The sequence below is a fragment of the Pristiophorus japonicus genome, chromosome 9 (assembly GCF_044704955.1).
Source record: "Pristiophorus japonicus isolate sPriJap1 chromosome 9, sPriJap1.hap1, whole genome shotgun sequence".
In the NCBI taxonomy this organism is placed as follows: Eukaryota; Metazoa; Chordata; class Chondrichthyes; family Pristiophoridae; genus Pristiophorus; species Pristiophorus japonicus.
The window spans coordinates 56,930,560-56,951,884 of record NC_091985.1 but is presented as its reverse complement, the minus strand read 5'-3'; the positions used below and the strand labels follow the sequence as shown (position 1 = coordinate 56,951,884).

The window sequence follows — 21,325 nt, the reverse complement described above, 5'->3', positions numbered from 1 at the left end:
ATATTGAAACCAAAACTGCACGCAGTATTCCAGGTGTGCCCTCACCAATACCCTGTATAGCTGTAGTAAGGCTTCCCTGCTTTTATACTCCATCCCCTTTGCAGTAAAGGCCAAGATTCCATTGGCCTTCCTGATCACTTGCTGCACCTGCATACTATCCTTTTGTGTTTCATGCACAAGTACCCCCAGGTCCCGCTGTACTGCGGCACTTTGGAATCTTTCTCCATTTAAATAATATCTTGCTCTTTGATTTTTTTCTGCCAAAGTGCATGATCTCACACTTTCCAACATTATACTCCTTCTGCTAAAGCTTTGCCCACTCACTTAGCCTGTTTATGTCCTTTTGCAGATTTTGTGTGTCCTCCTCACACATTGCTTTTCCTCCCATCTTTGTATCGTCAGCAAACTTGGCTACGTTACACTCAGTCCCTTCTTCCAAGTTGTTAATATAGATTGTAAATAGTTGGGGTCCCAGCACTGATCCCTGCGGCACCCCACTCGTTACTGGTTGCCAACCAGAGAATGAACCATTTATCCCGACTCTCTGTTAGTTAGCCAATCCTCTATTCATGCTAATATATTACCCCCAACCCCGTGAACTTTTATCTTGTGCAGTAACCTTTTATGTGGCACCTTATCAAATGCTTTCAGGGATGCTCAAGAGGGCATAATTAGAAGAGTGCAGATATCTCTAGGGTTGGGGGGGTTGTGGGTCTGGAGGAGATTACAGAGTTAGGGAGGGGCGAGGCCGTGGAGGGATTAGAAAACAATGAAATCAAGGATTAGTGGGATGGCTGGTTAAATGGCAGCTATCAAATACTGAAGCCCCCCCAAGACAGCAGCCTCTATCCCCACTGATCTGACCACCTCCCACAGCTAGAGCAGAGTGGCTTGTCAGCAACTCTATGCTCTGCTCTCTAATGTGCGGGATGCCTGTTCTGGTCCTCTGCATTTCACGGGCATTGTGCATAAGTTTCTCTTGTAACAAGATGGAATGAGTGAGACTGAGGCTACAGTTTGAGAAATGTCTCTCAGATGGCATCAGTCAGCTGATGTAATAAATCCGCTGGTATCACCTTATTGAAGGGGAGAAAGAGGTACTGAGGTTCTGCATGCAAGTAAATGCTGTTAGTGGAGATAGCAACACGTAGAACCATAAACATTTACAGCCCATCACGGCCGACAAAGAGCTATCCAGCCTAATCCCACTTTCCAGCTCTTGATCCGTAGCCCTTCATGTGCACATCCAAGTATTTTTTTTTTTAAATGTGCTGAGGGCAGTGAGTTCCAGACCCCCAGAAAACATTTCCCCTCAAATCCCTTCTAAACTTCCTACCAATCCCTTTAAATCTATGCACCCTGGTTGTTGACCTCTCTGCCAAGGGAAATAGGTCATTCTTATCCACCTTATCTATGCCCCTCATAATTTTATACACCTCAATAAAGTCTCCCCTCAGCCTCCTCTGTTCCAAAGAGAACAAAATCACCGTATCTAATCTTTCCTCATAGCTATTGCAAAATACCTCATGTGATCCCCCCAACCCCCTTACCCGTGGCGCATTGTGAAGGCTGGCATTCAGCTAGTCATTTTAGAGTGCGTTTCTGCCCAAGAAAGAAAAGGGTTAGTGATCAGTCTCTTAACCTGCCTGCCCTCATCAGGCCATTGAATTGTTTCCAACACTGGTATGCAGTCCTGCTGATGAAAGAGGTGGCACTCAGTGTTACTGCCACTTCTCACCACATAGCATGCAAGAAACTATTCTCAGGTCCCTCCACCCTCCCGCTCCCCTCCTCGGCCCCGCCATGGACCCAGCCTTTGTTGCATTTATCCAGACATGTTCTTATTTTCAGCCTCCTCCCAGTGACCAGCTCCCTTCTTTGCTTGCCTCTGCCTGCTCCTCCACTGGAAGTCATTCTTTAAAAGTGGCACAACATCTCCCATAAGGCACCTTGTACAACTACGCACCAATCAAACGGCACTCTATAGATTAAGGTGACAGTGGGCAGTATCAGCTTCAGAACAAATTATTGGCCAATGGTTGATCTGCTTCCGATTTGCTGTCATGCTCGCTGCGGCGTATTCTAATTATAATTGCGAGAAAATATGAAGGAAGTTATCAATGGCGAGATCGGCTTCACTGGACGACTATGTAGGATTCAGCCTCTTGAGCCTGCTCTGCCATTCAATTAGATCATGGCTAATCTGTACCTTAGCTCCATTTGCCTGCCTTTGCTCCATATCCCTTAATGCCCTTACTTAACAAAGATCTATCAATCTCAGTTTTTTATTTTTCAATCGACTCCCAGCCTCAATAGTATTGTGCGAAGAAGTGCTTCCCGACATCACCCCTGAATAGCCTAAGCTCTAATTTTACGGTTCTGCTCCCTTGTTCTGGACTGCCTTACCAGAGGAAATAGTTTCTCTCTATCTACCCTATTAAATCCTTTAATCATCTTAATCACCTCAATTAGATGATCCCTCAATCTTCTATACGCAAGGGAATATAATCCTAGACTGGGCAACTGATCCTCATAATTTAACTTTTTTAGCCCCAGTATCATTCTGATGAATCTGCACTGCTTCTCCTCCAAGGCCAGTATATCCTTCTTGAGGTGCGGTGCCCAGTAATGAATGCAGTACTCCAGATACAGACTAAGCAGAGCTCTGTACAGCTGCAGCATAACTTTCATCCCTTCGTACTCCAGATCCCTTCAGATGAAGGCTAACATCCATTAACCTTGAAATTATTTTTGTACCCTTTAAATTATTTTTCTATCTGTCCACTAGTTTTTAGTGATTTATGTACATGGACCCCAAAATCTCTCTGCTCCTCCACAGTCCCTAGCTTCTCACCAAATTTAGCTCCTAGCTACATTTACAGTGTACGTCGCCAATCTCACCAGTGCAGGAAAACCTGGCTGCTGAATTTATGCACATATTGACTTCAAGGGGGTGAAATCTTTGTGGTGTTAATTTTCTTAGAAATACAAGTGCAAAGTAAGATCCTGGATTTGTACTCACTGTAAAATACTTGATGGGAGGAACTGTCTCCCCTCCCCTCCCCCACCAAAATAGCTCATCAATGATCATTAGGTTCACAAATGACAAAAGACCCGTTGGGTGAGGGGACAGATAATCGTTGTTACCCGCTGAACAAGCTCCAAGCTTGAATCACTACCTTCAGTATAGGGAGAGGGCACAAAGTCATAAGGAAGTTTGGAATTGAAGAGTGTTTTAAAGAAAAGCCCAGGCACTCCTGCAATTTCCCATGCGGAATTGCCCAATGTACCGGCGACAATACATGGAGAATGATTCAAGAAAAAATGTGAAACATTTTGACCACTAGAGGGCAGTGTTAAACACAGCAAGTCTTCCCTATTCGGGAGGCTATAAACTCTCAGTGCAAGTTCATTCAATGTGTATTTGTGAATCAGCAGTCAGGACAGGATCAGGTTCAACTGTGATCCCTCCATGGTCAGTAGCTGGCCAACACTCTCTGGCTAGTCTCACCTCCTTGCACAAGGTACTAGAGCTTTGCTACAGCCCTGGGGACTGTACCCCAGCATAGTGAGCGCCTTCAGAATGGGGGGGGGGGGGGGGGGGGGCGGCGGGAGATTGCAGGGAACAAAAATTATTGTTGCACCAGCAAGATACAGCTTAACTGTTTGAAAAACAGCTGAAATTACTTGAATTGCAAGTATCTCATTTATGCAGAACTACTTCTTTGAAATAGCAACATATTTTCAAATCTACTCTCTACTGTTCTCTACATGTAACACCAGAACCGATTTGTGGGCTGCGTTCATCTGTGCATTGTACTGATTTTTTTTCTCCTTTGCTCAAATCCTGCCAGCAACATATACATATACATACCTGGTCATTAACATTGCCAACAGAGAACTTATGTAATTATATTGAAGCAAATGTTAAACTGTCTGAAGTTTGAATACGTTGGAAGCCATTTATATAAAGTTTGAATCTTTAATTTGTCCTTAAATGCACAAATGCTTATAAAACTATTTGATTTTGTTACCTGTCATTGTCATGCTCAAAGTTTCAGCAGGTCTGCAGTCTTCACAGAGATTTTTGCTCGAGTCTCGGTCTTCATCACTTTTCAGCAGTTTTGCTTGTGCAAAATAATCATTTGTGTCCCGTGGTTTTATTTCAGTTATAATCTTATGTAGATTTTCGGCAGTCTCTGTTAAAAGGAAACGTTACCATGTCATTTTGTTTTGTTACATTGGACTTTTGTGCACAAAGCAAAACAAGCAAATACTGGCGAATGGAAAACCTTTTGAACCTACTGCTATCATCAAGCCTTCTCAGGCCAGCTAACACATGGGGCAAATTCAGGATTGAAGTCACATTGTATCACCTCAATGATGTGCTTTAATCACAACATTTGAAGAGCACTTGTGTGACATTTCTATTCCACACTAGCTGTCCTCATGACTTCTCACAGCTTAAAAAAACCAAAATATTAATTCAAGTTTCTTAAAAAAGCTTTCATACTTTATTGTTCCTAGAAGAATTTAAAAGTATATATATGGTTTACATTTAGTTGGAAGAATTCACTTCATTAAAAAGTTACACAAAAATACTCCTTAAAAGTTACCCAAAGCAATAAATGCAACTGTATGAAGGTTTCTGCATTTTTCTTTTAATTTCCTAGTTTCTTTTTTCTATCTGTGCTCCTGTGTTATTTTGTTCTTTGCATTTCCATTTTCTCAATATTTTGTTCTTCATGCCAGGAAACTGGACAGTTGGACCCCGTTGAGCCAAGGGCAACATTCCAAGTCCTGTCTCGGCCCCTTGTATTTTAATGAGTTTTTTTGGTCTGCTTTATTTGCTTTTATATTTTGATTTGTCTTCTTTAGAAATACATTTTTGGATGTCTGGTTTCCTCAGAACCGATCCAAGTCAGGCTATATTCCTACAATGTGTGCAAGTGCTGATGTTTGAGTCCTGGGAAAGCAGAGAAAACACGAAAACCCGGAGAGGCCGGAGAAATGAACAGAACGTTTGATGTGCTGGACTAATCAAGCCTGGTCTTGCAGAGAAGCTTGCGATGTGGTCCCAAACTACTGGTGAGGATGAGGTCTGGCACGGAGCAGAGAACCACAAGCTGAGGAATAGTGAACTGGCACAATGAAATAGAGGCTCAGGTTTGTACAAAGCTGTTCAGCACACAGCTTCCTGAGAACCTATCAAGCTCGGCTATACTTCTATTTTTATTCATTCTCGGGATATGGGCATAGCTGGCAACACAGGCATTTTATTTCCCAACCCTAGTTGCCCTTGAGAAGGTGGTGGTGAGCCGCCTTCTTGAGCCGCTACAGTCCTTGTGGTGAAAGTATTCCTACAGTGCTGTTAGGGAGGGAGTTCCAGGATTTTGATCCATTGACGATGAAGGAATGGTGATGTATGTCCAAGGTGGGATGTTGTGTGACTTGAAGGGGAGCTTGGAGGTGATGGTGTTCCCAAGCAGCTGCCGCCCTTGTCCTGCTAGGTGACGGAGGTCAAGTGTTTTGGAGGTGCTGCCACAGAAGCCTTGGCGAGTTGCTGCAGTGCATTTTGTGGGTGGTACACACTGCAGCCACAGTGTGCCGGTGGTGGTGGGAATGGATGTTTAAGGTGGTGGATGGAGCGCCGATAAAGTGAGCATTTTTTATCTTGAATGGCACTGAGCTCCTGCAATGTGCGGTGTATATTGAATGCACAGCCTCTTCCTGCTTGTAGAACCGATTGATTCTATTCTGCACTGACTACCACAGTACCAAATACATACACAATACTCATCAACGGTCTCACAAAAGTTCCTTGTTCACACATCAGAGCAAATCCAGAAAATAACAAAGTGATTTACCCTATTGGAGTCCTGTTACACTAATGAAGCACTATTGGAAGTTTGGGACAATATTATAGGTTTGACAGCTTGTAGTGTTCATGAATGAAGGGATAATTCCAAGTTGAACTGCATGCTGAACAGAAAACAAAAACAAAATAGCAAAACAAAAAGAAAGCAGAGCAATAATGTGGGAAAGTATTCAACACAGCTTAATGTTTGCAATTCCCCACATGGCAAATTTCCAATTTAAGCCATGCTGTTGGGAGGTCTCAAGTGGTGGTGATGGGAAAATGTGAAGAAGCTATTTTGCGAAGCCTACATCACCCTGCACATGGTTACCCGTAATGGAGGAGGGAAAAAAGTAAGAGGCGGCAGAGGTAAAGCAACCCTGGTCTCAATGAAATTTCAACCCCAATCCTGGTAACATCATTCCATAAGAACACAAGAAATAGGAGCAGGAATCGGCCATACGGCCCCTCGAGCCTGCTCCACCATTCAATAAGATCATGGCTGATCTGATCTTGGCCTCAACTCTACTTTCCTGCCCGCTCCCCATAACCCTTGACTCCCTATAGTTCAAGAATCTGTCTCTCTCATCCTTGAATATATTCAATGACCCAGCCTCCACAGCTCTCTGGGATAGAGAATTCCAAAGATCCATGACCTTCTGAGAGAAGAAATTCCTCCCCATCGTCGTAAATGGGTGACTCCTTATTCTGAAACTATGGGCCCAAGTTTCCACATGATTCGCGCCTGATTTTTAGGAGCAACTGGTGGAGAACGGACTATTTTAGAAATCGCAATTCTCCACATTTTTTTTTCTGCAGTTCTAGTCAGGTAGAACAGTTCTAGTTTAGAACAGAATTTTTTCTTCAAAAGGGAGCGTGTCCGGCCACTGACGCCTGATTTGAAAGTTTCCACAGTGAAAATGTACTCCAAACTAAAGTAGAATGGAGCCAGTGAAGATTTTTGTAGAACTGAAAAAACCTGTTCTACACATTAAAAAATCAGGCGCAGGTTACAAATTAGGCGTCCAGAACGAGGTGGGGGGGGGGGGGGGAAGGGAACTCATTAAATTCGAAAATAAATCCTTATTTATACTTATACAAATATTATACAAATAAATCCAACCTGAATAAACATTTATAAGCCAAGAAAAGATTAAATAAACCATCTTCCTACCTGTGTGAAAGTGCTTCAGCCAGGGAGAATTCTGCAGCCGTTCGTGCCGCTGAGCGGGAGGGGGAGGGGGAGGGAGAGAGAGGGAGGGAGAGAGAGAGAGAGGGGGAGGGAGAGAGGGAGAGGGAGGAGGGAGAGGGAGAGAGGGAGGGAAGGAGGGGAGGGGGGAGGGGAGGGGAGGGGAGGGGAGGGAGGGGAGAGAGAGAGAGAGAGAGAGAGAGAGGGGGGGGAAGAGATAGGGGTGGGGGGAGGAGAGGGGGGGACAGGGGGGGGGAGAGAGGGGGGAGGGGAGGGGTTGGGGAACAGGAGCGGGTGTCGGGTCGGGGCGGGGGGAGCGGGTCTCGGGTCGGGGCGAGCGGGTGTCGGGTCTCGGGTAGGGTCTCGGGTCGGGTCGGGGGGGGGGGCGCGGGCCTCGGGTCGGGGCGGGGGGAGTGGGCCTCGGGTCGGGGCGGGGGGAGCGAGTGTCGGGTTTGGTCGAGGGGGGGGGGAGCAGGAGCTGGCCGTGGGAGGAGCCTCATTCACGCAGCCCCAGCGAGGTCATTCAGCCAGGGCTAGGGGCTGCGTGCTTCGGGCCCCTCCCACACAGTTCGGCGCCTGGAGCTACTGCACTTGCGTGCCGACTGTAGTGCGCATGTGCAGAGGTCCCGGCACTGTTTTCAGCGCCGGGACCTGGCTCCGCCCCCCCCACAGCTCGTGCTGGCTGCGCCGAGGGCCACAGGACCTGTAAGTAGGTGGAGAATACCGAGGATTTTTTTAGGCGCCGTTTTAGGCGCGAAAAATGGGCGCCCAGCTCGGAGGTGCACCCGTTTTTTTTCTTGTGGAAACTTGGGCCCTTAGTCCCTTGGTTCTAGATTCCTCCATGAGGGGAAACATCCTCTTAGCATCTACCCTGTCCAGCCCCCTCAGAATCTTGTATGTTTCAATAAGATCACCTCTCATCTTTCTAAACTTCAATTACAGGCTCAAGCTTTCCTCATAAGACAACCCCGTCATTCCAGGAATCAACTGCGTGAACTTTCTCTGAACTGCCTTCTATACATTCACCACTTTCTTCATCCTCAGTGCTCAGTGACGCAATATAGAATCATGGGTAGCTGCATCACCAAGGTATCACTTTATTCTCTAACCTCTGCGAATGTGCTTATTCCACAAACTCTGGTAGACCCCACTCAACGTCTCATCCAAAAGACAGCACCTCTGACAGTGCAACTTTCCCTCAGTCTCTCGAGTGGGACTTGAACCCACAACATCCTGATTGCAAGTGCAACCCACTGAGCCACAGCTAACATTCCAATAACATTCTGCTCTGATATTCTACCTATTTTGACTGCAGCACCTTACCAAGGTCTGTATCCATTGGAATTAATCCTTCCGGTGAGGAACTTTGACAAATAGGAGATACCACTGCAGACAGATGGTAGGCCATTGAAATCAGCTCCGCTACAATCTCCTTCCAATCTGCTAGTTTTGATACTGACCTAAAAAGTAGACATTAATAGCATTATTAATATGAACAGTAATGCAGGCTGTGTAAACAATCTGGCCATGATTGATTCATGTAAAGTAGCCAAGTTTGCTGATGATACAAAGATGGGTGGGAAAGCAAATGGGTGGGAAGACACAAAAAATCTGCATAGGGATATAGACAGGCTAAGTGAGTGGGCAAAAATTTGGCAGATGGAGTACAATGTGAGAAAATGTGAGGATATACACTTTGGCAGAAAAAATAGAAAAGCAAGTTATAATTTAAATGGAGAAAAATTGCAAAATACTGCATAATAGAGGAACTTGGGGTCCTTGTGCACGAAACACAAAAAGTTGGTATGCAGATACAGCAAGTAATCAGGAAGGAAAATAGAATGTTGGCCTTTATTGCAAGGAGGATAGAGTATAAAAGCAGAGAAGTCCTGCTACAACTGTACAGGGTATTGGTGAGACCACACCTAGAATACTGCGTACAGTTTTGGTCTCCGTATTTAAGGAAGGATATACCTGCATTGGAGGCAGTTCAGAGAAGGTTCACGTGCTTGATTCCGGAGATGAGGGGGTTGACTTATGAAGCTAGGTTCAATAGGTTGGGACTATACTCATTGGAGTTCAGAAGAATGAGAGGTGATCTTATCGAAACATATAAGATAATGAGGGGTCTTGACAAGGTGGGTGCAGAGAGCATACTTCCACTCACAGGAGAAACTAAAACTAGGGGGCATAGTCTCAGAATAAGGGGTCGCCCATTTAAAACTGAGATGAGGAGGAATTTCTTTTATGAGGGTTGTAAATCTGTGAAATTCTTTGCCCCAGAGAGCTGTAGATGCTGGGTCATTGAATATATTTAGGGGGGAGATAGATGGATTTTTGAGCGATAATGGAATAAAGGGTTATGGGGAGTGGGCAGGGAAGTGGAGCTGAGTCCATGATCAGATCAGCCATGATCTTATTAAATGGCGGAGCAAGCTCGAGGGGCCAGGTGGCCTACTCCTGCTCCTCTTTCTTATGTTCTTATGTAAGTTTATTTTAAGGTTTGAGTCACCCAATAATGTCAGGTATGTAAGCACACTATCAGCTCTCGAATCAAGTGCACTCTGATGTATGGTGAATTTAAATATTAAATTAGACTCTTTGCAACATATATTTTGAATTAAATTATAAATCAAAACACATGCATCGTATGAATGGTAGGCATTTCTATACAGTACTGGCGGATCTCTCATGGCATTGCTTATTTCAAGTTGGATACAGATTTATACAAGAGGAGCACTGTACCATGTAACGCACAATGTGGCTGCAAGCCTGTCCCTTTTAAGCCACAAAGGCTAACTACTGGAATCAGGAAAATCCCGAGATAGTTGCTGGTGGTGCTCGTAAATTCCCAGCTTGAGGGATACAAGAAATTGGGATACAAGACTGTCGTGTCTGACTATGAAGTGAGACAAAACCAAGCTGATGTATCTTTCTCAATGTAACAGTGGATCTGCTGTGGTGTTGAGCAGCATCAGAACCACTTATTTATGGTGATCGAATAAAAATACAACTTCAAATATTCAATGAGGGATGGGGGGGGGGTGGTGGGGGAAAGAGAGAGAAAGGATAGAAGATACTATTTTAAATTTCCACATTTCTTCTGCACTGCCTCCCAGTGAAATTGTAATGGAGCTACATACTAACATAGATGCTGACCTGAAGGGAGAGAATGCAGTTACAGTGTTGGGTTTGGAGCCAACATTGCTTGAGAATTGCTTCAACATTATAAATGCAATCATAGCACCACCTACAGGCCCAACAGGTACCGCAGGTAAATGCTGACATTTCGAAGATGAGTTTATTCGAGGACAAAGCCCAGCGTCGGAATTTTCTATATATTTGGAGATGGAATGTTGCAACTATAAAATATGGATAACTATTTTAACCGTATTTAAATTAACTATAATAATAGTTCATCAGTAAGATCACTTACTTTAGAGACAGTTGTTGCAAAGTTCCAATGATGCAATGAACTCTTCCATATAAGGGGTTGGAAGCTGCTGTGTGCACCAGGGATCTTTCAGCCTGCCTGATCTCATCTGACAGACAGTTCAGCAGACATTTAATAACTAGAAAACGAGGGGGAAAGTAAATATAGATTAAATGAAAATAAACAGAGTCAATAAATAAACTTTGTATTTATCCATGGAGTTCTGTCTGTACAGCATACAAGTCCCCGGCTGTGTCTGTACATTAGGGATTTAAAAATCGAAAGGCATCTAATTAAGGTCCTACAATGGATTAAGTTTTACAGCAATCTCTTTTCATGAAATTGACCTTACGTTTCAGAAATACTTTGTTCATTGCACATTTATCTGAGCCAAGGTTTTGCAAAGCAGTCAATTGCTGCCAAAAATGTGCAGCCACATTCCACAGCAAGACTCACAGAAAAGAGAACAGTCACCTACATAAACAGCTTCTGATTTTGAACTTAAAACTTTTCACAAATTATCCACAGAGAACCCATTTTCCCAAAAGATTAAAATAACTGTTTAATAAAACTGTACTGTCAGGCTCTGCTTTCCTTCACTCTATTTATAGATCTTGCCTCCATGAAAAGGAAACTTCAATTGAGTTTCTGTACTCCAACTGAACTTCAGAAATAGGAGCTGATCAGCCTCCGTGCAGCAGTCTGGTCAAGAGATCATAAGAAAGACACAAATACTGGACAAAAATAGTAACGTAACTCGGGTGTGTCATACAAGTGAAAGCTCAAGAAAAGGCATTTCGGTCTATCATGAACAATGTATAATTGTAGCCAAGGAGTAGATTTTAACCATCGGGTGACCGAACAAAGGAGCACACAGGCCAGCCAACCAAAGGGAGTATTGGCCATCGCAGGATGGTGCAGCCCACCGCAGCAGTGTTCCACATTATTCTTGTGAAGCCCAGAAGAGAACTCCTGCTCTTCCTGGTCACACAAAGGTAATTTTAGCAGTTACCTTTTCAGGCCGCTTCTGCTGTACCATTAGGTTTTAGTGAACAGAGAGTCCACAGCACACAGTCCACCTGGGAGGCGTTAAAATGGCATCAGGTTCCTATGTACATCACAGGACACCTATTTGTACTTACAAATGAGGCCTGCCTGATTTAGGTGGCCAGCAACAGGCCCTGGGAAAAAATGGTGTTGGAGCAAGGTAAATCTCCCATCTCCATTTTAACTCCTCTAGTGTCCTATTTCTGCTGGGCGGAGGGTATTACAATCTACCCTAGAATCCTGTAAATGTATTTAATCTCCTGTGAGAAGAAGATAACTAACTACAAGTAAAAGTCTCAACAAAAAAAATTACATTTTCTACATGCCCTAAAGGCAAATTGTCAAAAATGCCACAATATCAACTACTACAGTCCCCAATTCGTAAGTGTTATGTATGCAACACCTTGTAACCAGCATTCTACTGCCACCAGGGGGCACATCTGTTGGAGTCCCAAAGGATCCCAGCATCCCTTGGGAGCACTGCGTATAAGCAGGCCTCCCATGCTGTGCCAGCACTCTCGAGTCAGAATAAAGAGACAAAGGTCACACTTACTCAAGTCAATAGTACTCAGTCACATTGCTTTATTTGAGACATAACAACTGGCGACGAGTAATAGATAATGAACCATCACGTGAAAATGCAGAGAATTGTTGGTATCCTGAAGAAATTCTCAGAAGGTGATGATTGGGAAGCCTTTGTGGAGCGACTCGACCAATACTTCGCGGCCAACGAGCTGGAAGGGAATGAGAATGCTGCCAAATGAAGGGCGATCCTCCTCACCGTCTGCGGGGCAACAACCTATGGCCTCATGAAGAATCTTCTTGAAACCAACAACCAAATCGTATGAAGAACTGTGTACGTTGGTCCGGGAGCACCTAAATCTGAGCGAGAGTGTTCTGATGGCAAGGTATCGATTTTATACTTGTCAACGGTCTGAAGGCCAGGAAGTGGCGAGCTACGTCGCCGAACTAAGGCGCCTTGCAGGACATTGCGAATTCAGTAGATTCCTGGGGCAAATGCAAGAGACTTTTTTGCCCTTGGCATTGGCCATGAGGTTATCCTTCGCAAACTATTGACTGTTGAAACACCGAACCTGAGCAAAGCCATAACGATAGCTCAGGCATTTATATCCACCAGCGATAACACCAAACAAATTTCGCAGCATAAAGATGCATCGGCAAGTACTGTACACAAAATAACGTCGTTTTCAGGCAGGAATGCATATGGCAGAATGTACACGCCTGCAGCTGCATGACCTCAGATGACTCAGAGTCCGCCATCAAGTGTGAATGAGAGGCAATTAACTCCTTGTTGGCACTGCGGAGGTGATCATCGAGCCCATCAATGCCATTTCAAACACTATGCGTGCAAAGGCTGTGGAACAATGGGACACCTCCAGCGAATGTGCAGATGAGCTGCAAACCCTGCAAACCACGACGTTGCAGAGGAAGATCGATCCATGGCGGATCAAACTGAATTGGAGACTTGAACTGAGGAGGCAGAAGTGTACAGGGTACACACCTTCACCAGGAAATGTCCACCGATCATGTTAAAAGTTGAACTGAATGGAATTCCAGTATCCATGGAATTGGACACGAGTGCGATCAGTCTATCATGAGCAAAAAGGCCTTCGAGAGGCTGTGGTGCAACAAGGCACAAAGGCCCAAGCAAGTTCTCCTATGATGGAGCGGTGCACGAACTACTACTATGGATTGTACCAGGAGATGGCCCCACACTGTTCGGCAGAAGCTGGCTGTGAAAAATCCGCTGGAACTGGGACGACATCCGAGCACTTTCGTCTGTCGACGACGCCTCATGTGACCAGGTTTTGAGCAAGTTCCCGTCGTTGTTTGAGCCAGGCATCGGAAATTTCTCTGGGGCGAAGGTGCAGATCCATTTGGTTCCCGGTACACGACCCATCCACCACAAGGCACGTGCGGTGCCATACATGATGCAAGAGAAAGTGGAGATCGAGCTGGACAGGCTGCAATGAGAGGGCATCATCGCGCCGGTTGAGTTCAACAAGTGGGCCAGTCCGATTGTTCCGGTTCTCAAAGGCGATGGCACGGTCAGAATTTGTGGGGACTATAAAGTAACGATTAACCATTTTTCGCTGCAGGACAGTACCCGCTACCCAAGGCAGATGACCTATTTGCAATGCAGGCAAGAGGGAAGACGTTCACCAAGTTGGACCTGACCTCGGCCAACATGACGCAGGAGCTGGCAGAATCTTCAAAAAGCCTCACCTGCATCAACACGCACAAAGATCTGTTCATCTACAATAGATGCCAGTTTGTGATTCGATTGGCTGCGGCTATTTTTCAAAGGAACATGGAGAGTCTGCTAAAGTCGGTTCCATGCACTGTGGTTTTCCAGGACGATATATTGATCACAGGTCAGGACACCATCGAACACTTGCAGAACCTGGAAGAGGTTCTAAGTCGGCTAGATCGTGTGGGACTCAGGTTGAAATGCTCGAAGTGTATTTTCCCGGCGCCAGAGGTCGAGTTCTTAGGGAAAAGAATTGCGGCAGACGGCATCAGACCCACTGACACCAAGGTGGAGGCCATCAAGAAACTGCCGAGACCACAGAATGTGATGGAGCTGCGGTCGTTCCTAGGACTCCTACCCGGGTTAAGCACCTTGCTAGAACCTCCACATATGTTGCTGCGCAAGGGAGATGACTGGGTATGGGGGAAATCACAAGAGGCTGCTTTTGAGAAAGCCAGAAATCTGTTATGTTCCAACAAACTGCTTGTTCTGTATGACCCATGTAAACGTTTAGTGCTAGCTTGTGATGCATCTTCGTACAGGGTCGGATGTGTGTTACAACAAGCAAGCAAATTGGGAACTTTACAACCAGTCCAGGAGTTTGTCCAAGGCCGAAAGGACCTACAGCATGATTGAAAAAGAAGCTCTGGCATGTGTTTACGGGTTGAAAAAAATGCACCAGTATCTGTTTGATCTCAAGTTCAAGTTAGAAACGGGCCATAAGCCGCTCATATCGCTATTCTCAGAGAGCAAAGGTATTAATACCAATGCCTCTGCTCGCATCCAAAGATGGGCACTCACGCTGTCTGCCTATAACTATGTAATTCACCACAGGCCAGGCACAGAGAACTGCGCTAATGTTCTCCGGGGTGGAAATGGCACAGCCTGCAGACTTGCTTTTGGTGATGGATGCATTTGAAAACGAAAAGTTATCTGTTACGGCCCGCCAGATCAGGACCTGGACCAGCCAGGATCCTTTACTGTCCCATTTAAAACACTGGTCCAGCATCCCTGTGGAGATGCATGAAGAGATCAAGCTGTTCCAGCGGCGCAAAGACAAAATGTCCATACAGGCGGACTGACTTTTGTGGGGTAATCGCATGGTTTTGCGTAAGAAAGGCAGGGAAACGTTCATACACAACCTACACAGTACCCACCCAGGCATAGTAATGATGAAAGCTATAGCCAGATCCCATGTGTGGTGGCCCGGCATCGACTCAGATTTAGAGTCTTGCGTGCCCAATGGAACACTTGCTCTCAACTGAGCAATGCACCCAGGGAAGCACCGCTACTTTTGTGGTCATGGCCCTCCAAACTGTGGTCTAGGATCCACGTTGACTTCGCAGGCCCGTTTCTAGGCAAAGTGTTTTTGGTTGTTGTGGATGCTTATTCAAAATGGATTGAGTGTTATAATGTCTGTGAGCATGTTCACTGCCACCATCGAAAGCCTATGAGCCATGTTTGCCACACACGGCCTGCCTGATGGCCTTGTCAGCGACAATGGTCCATGCTTCACCAGCACTGAATTTAAGGAATTCATGACCCACAATGGGATCAAGCACGTCACATCTGCCCCGTTCAAGCCCGCATCTAACGGCCAGGCAGAACGGGCAGTCCAAAACATCAAGCAAAGCTTGAAACGTGTGTCGGAAGGCTCCCTGCAGACCCACCTGTCCCAAGTCCTGCTCAGCTACCGCACAAGACTCCACTTGCTCACCGAGGTTCTCCTGCCGAACTGCACATGAAAAGGGCACTCAAAACAAGGCTCTCTCTAGTCCACCCTGATCTTCATGATCATGTCGAGGGCAGGCGGCATCAACAAAACATGTACCATGATCGCGCAAATTTGTCACGCGATATTGAAGTCAATGACCCTGTATTTGTATTCAACTATGGACATGGTCCCAAATGGCTTGTTGGCACTGTCCTAGCCAAAGAAGGGAGTAGGGTGTTTGAGGTCAAACTTGCAAATGGAGTAACTTGCAGAAAGCACTTGGACCAAACCAAACTCCAATTCACAAACAGCCATGAGCAACTTGAAGAGGACACCACCAACTTCGACCCTCCGATATACACACAAATGGCAACCGACATCACAGTTGACCACGAAGCTGAACTCATCATCCCCAGCAGCCCAGTAAGGCCAGCTGCGCAGCAGCCCAGCGAAGGCCCAACCAACTCACCTGCATCTGTGTTTGTACAGAAACGATCGACTCGGGAGCGGAAAGCTCCAGATCGTCTCACCCTGTAAATAAATGTACTATTGACTTTGGGCGGGGGGGGGGGGGGGGGGGGGTGGGAAGTGATGTTATGTATGCAACACTTTGTAACCAGCATTCTATCGCCACCAGAGGGCGCATCTGTTGGAGTCCCAAGGGATCCCAGCATCCCTTGGGAGCACTGCAAATAAGCAGGCCTCCCATGCTGTGCCAGCACTCGAGAGTCAGAATAAAGAGACTAAGGGTCACACTTACTCAAGTGTACAGTACTCAGTCACATTGCTTTATTTGAGACATAACAGTAAGTTCACCAGTTATATTGCTCAACAGCAACCCTATGATCCCAAGAATGGAACTGTAACATTCTGTTACGCCAAAACTCACCTTTAAAGCCTTTAGACTGTGCTTAACGAAATATTCAATCATTTTTTTTTTAATTATAAATCAACACACTGGTAATTCAGGTTTTTACATAATCTACATAATGGAAAAAACTATTTTCATATTTAGGTTAATATCAGCCTTGTTACTGTATTACTGTGAGCAGATTTCCTGCAGCGATGCTGATTATATTATGGATTATCATGTTCCATGGGGAAGGGAAGGGGCTGAACATCTCCAATGAATTTGGAAAAAAATATGGGATCTGCCCATAGACATTGGAAACAGAAATGTTCTATGATTCAGGAGAAGAGTGTTTCCCTTATCCTCAGCAGGTATATAAACATCATAATTACATCAATAAATCTCTGCATGTAATATGGGGGAACAGCTATTTACTTTTTTTAAATTAAAAAGGTCAATAAATATGCAAAACTTCAGTTTAGTCTTTTCTTATTTCCATCTTTCATTTTTTAACAAATATCTTAGTGAATTTAAGCATAATCATTTGATAAATGTCACACTTTTATTCAGAACCCCCTTCTAAACTTGATTAACGGTACATCCCTCCAGGAGTTGCAACTCATCTAGATGAGCAATTATTATTTGGCGAGTTATCAGTATAAACAAAAGGCACCAGCTGCCGTAGCCATTTATAATAACAACTTGCATTTATATAGCGCACTTAACATAGCAAAACATCCCAAGATGCTTCACAGGTGTGTAAACAGACAAAAAAGATTGACACTTACAATACATGAAAAATGAAGATTCCATAGTTTAAAGTAACTGTTGTTAGACAGGTTAAATGGTGTAAACAATTCATTGAATAAAGTGCCTATATTTTTCTCCCCCACAGAAAAATGGTAGGAGCACTTTGTGTCTTTGATATTTTAGAGAGAGAGACACACATTCCAGTCACTTTCATTGTTCCAAACTGCATAGGAATTTTAATTCTCAATAAGTTTCCACTGATACATCAGCGTGGAGGAGGAATGCAGAGTTAGAAAAGCAAGTCCTGGCATTCTCTGAATGGCCAGTCTTTCCATCAACCACAACCATTTCCAGAAGTGACAGGCACAGAACATGCTGGGAGTGTTGGCCTGCCAGTTCGTGTTTCTTCAGCTTGTCCTGGGTGCCCCATGTCTGCTAGCTGTCTAGCTGGGGGAGGAAGGCACATTTGAAGTCATTTCCCACGATTAGTTTGTTTTGTATGTAGAGGGTAAATGAGAGAAAAGGTGAGGTGGAAAATGTGGGGAAGTCCACTTTTGAGACATATACAGTGACCACGTGCTGGCCCACTACTCAACCCTTTATCAAGATAGAATGATTGTCCGCTTCAGGGATGATCGTCTCCAGTGTGAAGGGAAGACGCTTGTTAATCAGTACAGCCACTCCTCTCCTTAAGTAAGAGGCTGCCACTGTTTGGTCAAAATGATGCATCCCCTGCAGAAATGCCATGTTTGCTTGTTCCTTCGTGAAGCAGTCAGACTTTCTTCCATTCAATTGGTGATATAGACACCTTCATTCAGGACGGTAGTTTTGAGTTCTGCTGTAATAGGGATTCGGCTGCTGTCATCTGTGTGCAGGGACCTGGTCAAGCCCATCCCTGTGTATGATTTGCCATGGGTACTATCCATAGAGAGAGCGTGTTCCTGTTGGTTACAGACCTTCTTCCCACTTCCCTCAGAACGTCACCCCTTTTGCACATGTCCATTACTGTGCAAGCTTTTCCCCCAGTACCATTAAGCTACGTTCCCCCCCACCTCTCATCCACAATCCCTCCAACTTCCAATCTGTTTCCTGGAGCATAAATCACATGTCAAAAACACACAGAGGCATGCAGGTAGCTTTGGCCCGTCTCCATTACTATGCATGGCCGTGTTTGCTGAGTAGCCAGACAGCTGGTGGCCTCCAACCATCATTTCTTGCATGATTTTAGAGTCCCAAGTACTTTCCCCCTCAAATACTCAAGTATTGCATGTCAACAACTGTTAGCCCACAGAATTACTATGTTTAAGCTGCATTGGGTTGCAGCATCATTTAACAAAGCCACGGTTGCTGAGTATGTGGTTAGAGTTTGTAGACTCCACTGCCTCGTGTTTCCTTTCCTTAACCCAGGCAGAGCTGGCTATGGGCATCTGGCACAATGCAGCTTAACTTGAGGGGGCTTGGTGACCTTACATTGGTTGTATTGACCTTCTGAAGCCCTGGATGTCCATCTTCCTCCTTCTCAGGGGCTGTTTTTGGAGGACTTGAGGGAGCAATACCCAGATGGATGGGGAGGTATGTTGCTAACTTGCATAGAACTGTGGGCTATCACAGCACACTGAAGGGGAGGAGGAAAGAGGTAGAACCCGATGCCTTGGTAATGAGTGCGTGTGATACTACTGAAGACTTTGTTTCTCTGCAGGATCTTCAGGAACACATCTGCAAAGGTTGAGACAGGTCAGTTTTGGAAGTGTACTGTACCCTTGGCCCTCTCCTGGGACATCATCATCTTCATCCATGCCTTTGTTACCTTTAGACTTGACTATTCCAATGCACTCCTACGTTCTACCCTACGTAAACCTGAGGTCATCCAAAACTTGGCTGCTCTTGTCCTAACTCGCACCAAGTCCCACTCACCCATCACCCCTGTGCGCGCTGACCTACATTGGCTGCAGTTAAGCAACGCCTAGATATTAAAATTTTCATCCTTGTTTTCAAATCCCTCCATGGCCTCACCCCTTCTTATCTCTAATCTCCTCCAGCCCCACAAAATGTCGAGATATCTGCGCTCCTCTAATTCTGCCCTCTTGAGCATCCCTGATTATAATCGCTCAAACAATGGCAGCATGCCTTCTGTTGCCTAGGCCCTAAACTCTGGAATTCCCTCCCTAAACCCTTTGTCTTTCTACCTCTCTTTCCTCCTTTAAGATGCTCCTGAAAACCTACCTCTTTGACCAAGCTTTTGGTCATCTGCCTTGATTTCTCCTCACATGGCTCTGTGCCAATTTTTTTGTCTTATAACAGTCCTAGGAAGCGCCTTGGGATGTTTTACTATGTTAAGGGTGCTATATAAATAAAAGTTGCTGCTGTCTATTCTCTGAAAAATCAGGAGTAATTTGACAAAAGGCATGAGGATTAGCGTTCTGTGGGCACTTTCTGGCATCAAGTTTACCCTGTCATCTCGGTCTACAAGGGATTTGAGGGTCTATAGGTTAAAGAGGGATGATTTTTCTCTCTCCAGGCCTACAAGAGGAAAGCATGATCATACTCTGGAACTGTTCTATTAACTATGTACAATCAAAAGAAGCCAGTTGTAGGAGTGACACTAACAGCATTGTTGAAATCTCCCAACTTGACTGGGAGGGAGCGATGCTATTTTGCTGATGCACATTCAGTGCCTGCGGGAGGAGATGTTAGAGGCATGAAGCATACAAAAGAAAATTATGAGCAGATATAGTTGCCCCTCATGTTCCCCAATAATCTAAATGCCAGTGTTCAAACATCATCGCCCATTAATGTGTGACCTTGGGGTAGTCTCGGGACAGTGCTGCAACATGAAACCATACTTCTACTTATGAAGTCAATTGGTAAATAATTGTAAAAATGTTTTCACAGAACAACAAAAACAAACTACCTCTAATATAAACATAGTCCTTTTGTACTCATAACATGGAACATGAGTAAGAGCAAGTAAACGAAGAAAAAAAACTGACTTTTAAGAGTAACAATGTACTGAATTGTAGATCAACACTAACCTGCTAAAATATTGGTTTCTAGGATCTCCGTATCTGCAGGTCGCTTTCCATCAACTTTGCTGAGGTCATCAAACTGGTAACCAATGGTTTGTTGTTTTAAAGAACACGCATGTAAAGCTGGCAGTAAGCCTTCTTGCTGTAGCAGAAGAGCCAGGAGGTATGAAGCAGTGATGCAATCATAAGGTTTGGTACTGGTCGAAAGGTCCAACGCTGTCTGCAAAAGCGTTTGCAATCTTTCATTCTCCTGTAAAGTGGGGTAGAATAGAGGAACATTTAATAAACAGTTCCAGCCAAAAGAAACACACAAAGCACTTTAAACATGTTCCTGAGTGTAATTGTTTCGGACAGGGTAATTAAATACAGGTTTCTGAATATAACCTTTGTGGCACTGATGTTTGTACATGATTAAATACTCCAGCATATACAATGATGGGATGAGTGCAGACCAGAAGAAAATCAGGGACAGCCACTGGAAATTCCCGAGATTGAAATCATCAAAGAGTTGAAACCGGGAGTCAAATAATAAGGCTCTTTGGCAGATCTTGAACAGAATTTTCAACGTTAGTCATATAGTAATCTACTGCTCATATGTATCCCCAAAAATTTGGAATTTTTGAGTGAATGCAGAAAGTAATATATGAGTGGATAACCTCAACAAGAAACATCCATATATGGTATTTTTTTAATGTGGTTCACTGAACATTTGTCAAGGGTAAAAATGTTAGATATCTAAAAAGACAGCTCTACTAATAAGACTGAAAGTTTACTAAACTGTAAACTAGGAGACAGTCAACAGTCCAGTAAATTTAGTTTTTGTTTATTCATCAAGGGGAAGCGCGCCGCAATGCTATGAGCTGCCTGGGGACGCCAATTAGGTATTCGTATATCGCCGGTTAGATGAAAATATGTGCATTGGGTGTATCCATTCTGACGCAGGGACTGTTCCCTGAGGCCCGTGGAGAAGTGCTGTAAATAGGCACATCCTGAAATCAATTGGAGGTTATTGCTGAAAAAATTAATAGCATCTGATCAACGCACACAGTTATTAATGCGCAAATCAACTCGCAACCTGCAGTGAGGAAAAGATATGCCATGAACTGCGAATCGCCACAAATTGCCAGCTGATTTTCACCGATTGAGTTAGCTTTGGGAAATTTCGTGCTTAACCTCCCCATGGCTGT

At 44.7% G+C, this 21,325-nt stretch overlaps 1 protein-coding gene across 1 annotated transcript in view; it reads right to left on the bottom strand.

Annotated features, from left to right (window-relative positions):
• The window catches only part of thada (THADA armadillo repeat containing), a 559,310-nt gene that overhangs the window by 467,601 nt on the left and 70,384 nt on the right, over positions 1 to 21,325 (bottom strand). The window contains exons 16-19 of the mRNA XM_070889374.1: positions 20,145 to 20,388; positions 10,483 to 10,618; positions 8,370 to 8,506; positions 4,035 to 4,199 (exon numbers count right to left, since the gene is read on the bottom strand). Coding sequence (XP_070745475.1) covers positions 4,035 to 4,199; positions 8,370 to 8,506; positions 10,483 to 10,618; positions 20,145 to 20,388 — 682 coding nt within the window. The remainder of the gene's footprint in view (positions 1 to 4,034; positions 4,200 to 8,369; positions 8,507 to 10,482; positions 10,619 to 20,144; positions 20,389 to 21,325) is intronic.